Source organism: Papaver somniferum, unplaced genomic scaffold, assembly GCF_003573695.1.
Source record: "Papaver somniferum cultivar HN1 unplaced genomic scaffold, ASM357369v1 unplaced-scaffold_35, whole genome shotgun sequence".
NCBI classification, from domain to species: domain Eukaryota; kingdom Viridiplantae; phylum Streptophyta; class Magnoliopsida; order Ranunculales; family Papaveraceae; genus Papaver; species Papaver somniferum.
The window spans coordinates 6,853,545-6,861,132 of NW_020645971.1; the positions used below are offsets into that span (position 1 = coordinate 6,853,545).

The 7,588-nt window shown below is 43.8% G+C and overlaps 1 protein-coding gene across 1 annotated transcript; it reads left to right on the plus strand.

The window, feature by feature from the left end:
• The first annotated feature begins 250 nt into the window (after positions 1 to 250).
• On the plus strand, positions 251 to 1,975 carry LOC113342271. Its single transcript, XM_026586865.1, has 2 exons — positions 251 to 1,032; positions 1,177 to 1,975. The coding sequence occupies exons 1-2, from the start codon at positions 251 to 253 to the stop codon at positions 1,973 to 1,975; spliced, it is 1,581 nt and encodes a 526-aa protein (XP_026442650.1).
• The last annotated feature ends 5,613 nt before the right edge of the window (positions 1,976 to 7,588 follow it).

Genomic DNA, 7,588 nt, shown 5'->3' on the forward strand with positions numbered 1-7,588 from the left:
ATGTATCGCCCGAGTATAAGCCAATTAAGCAACGAAGCCGCATTTTTCGGAGAAGATAGAACTAGCGATCAAAGAAGAGGTAGAGAAACTGCTAAAAGAAGAGTTCATCAAGCCGATCCAACATCCGGAATGGTTAGCTAATATCGTACCTGTGGAAAAGAAGAATGGAAAAGTCCGTTGTTGTGTCGACTACCGAGACTTGAATCGAGCGTGTCCTAAGGATGATTTACCAGTGCCAAATATAGATGTAATGGTGAATAACACATGCAGGTATGGCATGTTCTCTTTCATGGACGGATTCAGCGGATACAATCAAGTAAAGATGTCCGCAGAAGACGCGCACAAAACGGCGTTCCAGACTCCGTATGGAAACTTCTATTATGTAGTAATGCCATTCGGTCTAAAGAATGCGGTTGCCACTTACCAACGGGCGATGGTGGCAATTTTCCATGACATGATGCATCAGATTATGGAAGTTTACATAGATGATGTGGTGGTTAAGTCTCGAGATCGAGAGGACCATCTAGATCACTTGAGACGCGTCTTTAATAGATGTAGGAAGTATCGTTTAAAGATGAATCCTCTCAAATGCGCCTTTGGAGTTACCTCCGGGAAATTATTTGGATTCGTTGTTACAAACGAAGGAATACAGTTTGATCCGAATAAAGTCGAAGCAATAACTACTATGAGGGCGCCTGTAAACGTAAAAGAGTTACAAACTTTCATAGGAAGAATCTCTTATGTCCGGAGATTCATCCCTGGGTTGGCACAGTTGCTGTCGGTATTCACACCACTATTAAAGAAGAATAAACAGTTTGAATGGGGAGAACATCAAGAGCGGGCCTTTCAGAAATTAAAAGAATGCTTTGTCATAACAAAGGTCCTACGACCTCCTGTCAAGGGTGAACCCCTGTATTTATATACAACATTCACCAATGTGGCAATTGGGGAACTTTTGGGTCAGGACATCGGCAATGATCAGTTACGTCCGATTCATTATATCAACAGAGGCTTTCGGGATGCGGAGTTCAGGTAATCGAGAGCGGAACATGCGTGTCTGGTGCTCGTGTACGCTACACAGAAACTAAGATCCTACCTGCTCGCCCACGAAACCATAGTAATAGCAACCGCTAATCCAATCGCTTACCTACACACAAAGCTTGTGCTGTCCGTAAGAACAGCTTGCTGGTTACTTCAATTATCTGAGTTCGAATTGAAATACCAACGGTCTAAAGGAGTGCGCGGGCAAGCATTTGCGGATCTGCTGGCTGCGTTTCCGGGAATGGATATGACAGAGATAAGTGATAAAATACCTGGGGAAGTCGCAGAAGTTGAAGAGGAAGAACGATGGACGATGTTTTCTGATGGATCGTCATATGGTTCCTACGGAGGAGCAGGGATAGTTTTTGAAACACCAAAGAAAGAACTAATGTCGTTCGCTTTCAAGCTAGACTTCGAATGCAGCAATAATGTTGCGGAATATGAAGCGTTAATTCTCGGGTTACGGATGGCAGAAGAGCTCAAATTAGGGGCTATCGATGTCAAAGGGGATTCCAAGCTGGTTAGAAATCATATATCAAGCGACTTCCAGGTAAAAGAAGCACATCTAGTACCCTATCGAGCGGAAGATCAAGAACTAATAGCAAGAAGAGGGAGCGCTGTGGTCGAGTATACCGGAAGATCATCCAATAGGCATGCGGATGCCTTGGCCACCTTGGCAGCAAAGTTACCTTTGAATGAGGCCGATGAAGGAACCATAGTGGTGAAAAGAAGAGCGTTGCCTAGCACATGGAAAGAGGACGCGGCATTTGAACTGAAGGATGATTGGAGGACAGCATACCTCGAGGACTTGACTAAAACAGCGGATGAGCAGTTACTGCCTACCAAAGTGCTAAAACAATTCGTCGTGGTCCGAGGGGCATTATACTTCCGAACGTCCGGAGGGGCATTGTCACGATGTGTAGGAAAAACATAAGCACGGGATCTATTAAATCGCGCCCATGAAGAGTCATGCGGACAAACAGGAGGAGTTTTTCTATATCGTAGATTGCAAAGGATGGGTGTGTACTGGCCAAGTATGGCAGTCCAAGCCGCAATGATCCAAGATAAATGTGAAGATTTCCAGGCGCCTCCACAACAAACGGAAGTATGCAGTGCGGAGATAGAGGACTGGAGACAACCATACATTGATTATCTCCAGAACGAGCGATTGCCGCTTAACAGACAAGATGCGATACCGCCGAACACGTAAAGAAGTGTTAGCAATGCCAAAGTCACGGATCATTGATCCATGCCCCGCGCACTTGGCTGCACAGTGTCGTCATCCCATGGCCTTTCCATAGTTGGGGACTTGATATTATTGGACCGATAAACCCGACTTCATCCTGACATATCATCACCGCAACTGAATACTCTACCAATTGGGTTGAGGCTATTCCACTCCGGGATTACTCAGGCGCTACAATCGCCGCGTTCATCAAAGAATACATCATTTGTCGATTTGGGGCACCTATGATCATACGCTCAGACAAAGGTACTTCCTTTGTTAATCAAACTGTCATAGATTTGTTGGACCAGTACGGAATCAAGTTCCACGCTTCAACTGTCTACTACCCTAAGGGGAACGGACAGGCTGAGGCAACCAACAAGACACTATTAAGAATACTGAGTCGGACGGTATATAACCATCACAGAAGCTGGCACGAGCAGCTACCCCTTGCACTATGGGCATATCGCATTTCCAAGAGAAGCTCCACTGGCGCATCCCCATATTCATTAGTGTACAGGAAGAACGCGATATTACCAAAAAAAATCGTTATACCATCCGCATGTGTGGCCATGGATAGCCTTACCACCCCATATGAAGTCAGTCGATTTGATCACTTAAATACCTTGGAAGAATGACGGGCTAAAGCTGAACGTTTTGTAGACAAGTACAGGCAACGAACATCAAGATATTATAATCAAAAGGTGAAAGAGCGAGTCTTTAGCGTAAATGAGGTGGTAATGAAAATCGCGTCACACGTCCAGCGTAATGACAAAGCAGGCAAGTTTGCAGCCAATTGGCAAGGACCTTATATGATTAGCGAGGCAGCAGAAAGCGCATATTACTATTTGAAGCGGATGAATGGCTCCCGCATTAATACCCCTATCAATGGTAAATGGCTTAAAACTTATTATGCTTAAGTAAGTTAATATATGTCGGACGGCTGAAACAAAATAATAATAAATGATACCTACTTTATAATTATCTTTTGAGTCATGATAAACCCTTGCGTACGACCTAATAAGGCGCGCTAATAGCCCAAGAAAGGGCTAGGCTCCGTGCATGGCTTAGATGAAGTGCACTAATAGTCCAAGAAATGACTAGGCTCCGTGCATGGCTTAGATGAAGTGCACCAATAGTCCAAGAAAGGACTAGGCTTAGTGCATGGCTTAGATGAAGTGCACTAATAGTCCAAGAAAGGACTAGGCTCCGTGCATGGCTTAGATGAAGTGCACCAATAGTCCAAGAAAGTACTGGGCTCCGTGCATGGCTTAGATGAAGTGCACCAATAGTCCAAGAAAGGACTAGGCTCAGTGCATGGCTTAGATGAAGTGCACTAATAGTCCAAGAAAGGACTAGGCTCCATGCATGGCTTAGATGAAGTGCACCAATAGTCCAAGAAAGGACTAGGCTCCGTGCATGGCTTAGATGAAGTGTACTAATAGTCCAAGAAAGTACTAGGCTTCGTGCATGGCTTAGATGAAGTGCACTAATAGTCTAAAAAAGGACTAGGCTTCGTGCATGGCTTAGATGAAATGCACTAACAACCCAAGAAAGGGTTAGGCTCCATGCATAGCTCAAGGAAGTGCACCAACGGTTCAAGAGAGGACTAGCACATAATCAAACACACCAGTGGACCGAGAAAGGGCTAAACCTCACGCTCGGTCCTGCGAATCATGCTAATAAACTCTAGAGAAGGATTGACTCCGTGTAAATATTACTCAAAAGCGAATTCTGAATTATTCAGAGAACAAGATAATCTAAAGGGAACACGCATATAACAGATGGAAAGCAACACAAATAGCATATCTATAAACACTTGACACAACGGAGAGAACAAGCAAACCAATACATTCTGTGGTAGATTCCACTAGAACAAAAGAAATGACGAAAAAACCGAGCTAGCGCGCCTCAATCGGCTGCGGGCAATGACCAAATCGTCCTCATGAGATTCCATCCTGTAGCGAGCCTTAGCAAATGCTTCGGAAGCCTTATATGCAACCATCACGTTCTCTATTGAAGGACTGATCTGGCTAGCACTCATGCAATCCTCATAAAGATCCATATCATGGAAATATTGCACTTGACTAATTGCAAATAATTCCTCACATTCACGAACAAGCCGGACATTCCCAGTAACAATGGCTTGTAACAATCCAATCTTTTGCTCTCTTAGAGACAGGCATAAAACACTAATTGATTCTTCCATTAAATAACACAGGAGTAGGATACTTAAACCATACAGATATAAAAGGGGGGGGGGAATTCTTGCCTAAAATAAAAAAATAAAATAAAAATTTTTAAGTCTATTCAGCGGCAATTAGCATGTGACAATGAGAAATTTCTTAGTCCACATCTTGTATCATCACAAGCGCCTCTTCACTCTGAGTAGTAGCTGCAGCTAAAGCTACCCGTAAATCTCCCAGCATTTAATCTACCCCATGCAAAAAAAATTCGGATGTGGCACCCTGATGAGCCTTGGTAGAAATCTCCTCTTGCTCCTCCAATGCTTTGCGTGCATGTCCTTGCACAACTAACCTATGGGTCCGTCAAGCTCTCAACTCACCCTTTAACACCAACAACCTTGCCAATTCAACTGACTTCAGTACGGGATGCATCAGGGAACGTATCATACATAAGGATAAAGCATAACCATGCATACGACGACTAGGTAGACGCGAAGCGGACACGTCATAATCCGCAATGACTTGATCAATGTCCAAAATAGTAAGGTTTATCTCTCGCAATAATTCATCAGCCGCGTGACGAGCGGAGACAACATCATCTAAAGCATTCTGGATTTCAAAAGAGACTGGTCCGGACGAACGAGTCTCCCGAGCTCCTACAAATATCTCATATTTCTTATCAAACCGAGCGCGTGCTTCTGCACGACCCGCCAGCCTCCTCTCCCTAATCAGTTCTGCTTCAGCTCTCACCAGACGCAAGCGATCTAGTTCAGATCCCCGCTTAAAAGAGGACACTAAGGTTGTTACGGAAACCATATCTAGCACATAACCATGTAAGCGTTTAGCCATATAAAATTTGATAAGCACACACAATGAGCAAAATAGAGAATGAAACATCATACCAACACTAAGAGCTTATTTATAGAACATATATTCACTAATGCATTTATTACCACTTCATAACTACCGTCATAATTAAAAAAAAACACGGTAGCACATTCAACGCCAATCGGACTTCAGCTAGAGCTGCCTCAATAGACCTAATATTGTGATCCGCTTCAACACAACGAAAGTAAGTACTCATGCGTTGTTCACGACAATGACCACGATGTTCAAGAAGAGTTAAATCAGGGAGACGACCCTCACTTCGAATCCTCTTCACAAGATGATCCGCAGCAGATAGTTGCTCATGCCAACCTGTATTGTCGACCTCAAAATTATGAGCAAGACACATCACGCGGAGGAGACGACTCAGATACTCCATCTCAAAAACCAATCTAACACGACCAGCCATAGACCAAATGAATGAAAAGAGAAAGAAACTTAAACAATGTGTGGATGATTAACCAAAACAAAATTCTCACACATATATATAATCCAAATAACACGATAATCAAGGTAGCATTTATTACAAAAAAAAAGGATTCCTTAAGATAATGAAGGGAGGCCGGCTAAGAGAGAACGGCAGTAGGAAATGTCTTCATCCACATCTTGCATCATTAATTGTACTTCCCCATACTGGGTAGTAGAGTCAGTAAAAGCTCTACGCACCTCCTCTAACACTTGATGAACCTTATGCATTTAGAAGCACAGGCTTTTCGAGCCATGCCTAATGTCTCTGTATGTTCATCATAAGCCTTCCGGGTCTTATCCAAAGTAATTAGGCGATGAGTCTGTAGCATGCCAACTTCATCCTTCAAAATTAGTGAACGCGCTAACTCTGCCCTTATATCAGTAGGAGGGATAAGAGCATATACAACGCACAAAGTTAGAGTACATCCGCGAAGGTTCGGGCCCGCCTGCTGAGAAACAAAAACGCGACAATCGGCTATTGCCTGCTCAATATCCGTCGTCATAATCAGCGCTTCCTGGTATAAGCGCTCAGCTTTATTTCGAGCGACTATGGTGTTATCCAAGGCACACTGAATAGATGTAGTGACACGCCCGGACATTTGTGCATCTCGAGCCATTGAATAAGTCTCATGCTGCTCATCAAAGCGCGCATGCGTAGCCGTTTTGTTTACCATCCTAATTTCCCTAAGTATCTCCACTTCAGCTTTTACCAATAGCAAACGAGTCATCTCATGATCCTTTTCATAAGGAATAACTAGTGTTAGTACCGGAGCTAAGGCCAAAACATACCCATGAAGATGACGAGCCATCAGCTGCAGAAATGTAGTTAGCAATCAAAGAATGAACAAACTTTAGAAAGGAATATGAAGGACATCAGATGTATTCACCCCTACTCATAAGAAAACATAAGGGACACCATATTTAATGTTACCCAACCATAATAATAAATGTGATTAAACCAAACAAACAACAACACATGTCCCATAAAAGAAAAGCAAATCATAAAATCCTCAACCTCACAAAAAAAATATATAGTTTCAGGAGTTATCATTAAAAAATATCTAGAGACACCAACTCGGCCTTCTTCCTGGTCAAACGCCCATTAACTTTCTCAGCAGCATCACGAGCGGTTTTCAACTCCTGGGTAGTACGGCCCACATCCACCATAAGCTTATCATAAGCCTCCTTCTTTGCGTTTGCAACATCGAGCAGTTGCTGGTACTCCCGCTCCAACTTTTCAATCTCACGAGGCAGAGTGACCTGCGCACTATGGCTAGCCTTTGCTGAGTCCAACAATTCCTTGAGCCATTTGATGGGAAAGTGAAGAGCCATCAGGGTCTGAATGTTAGCGTCCCACTTCCTCAAAACAGTCGGATCAATCGGGGTTTCCTCCACCAAAGAAAGACCTTCTGCTATGACGAGCAAGTCCTCGGTAGCAACAATCAAGGAATTAACAGGAATCTCTTCATGAATGCACATATGACCAAACTTCTCCACTATGCGACGATAGGTGGCCGCTTTAGCAGAAGGAACCCAAAAGACGTGTACTAGAACGTAACGGTTATCCACGCTAGCCTCCGCCAAAGACACAATACGCGGGAATTGAAATTTGGGATCCTCCGGAAGAGCCATCAGTTCAGCATCCGCGTTCACACCCTGAGAAACTTTGGAAGTTGATTTCTGCCGCTTGCCATTAGCTCTGCCAGATTCATTCTCTTTAACAGGCTGATTCGAACCGCTTCCCTTCCCTTGAGCGCCGTCGCGTTTTTCCATGTTCTAAAAG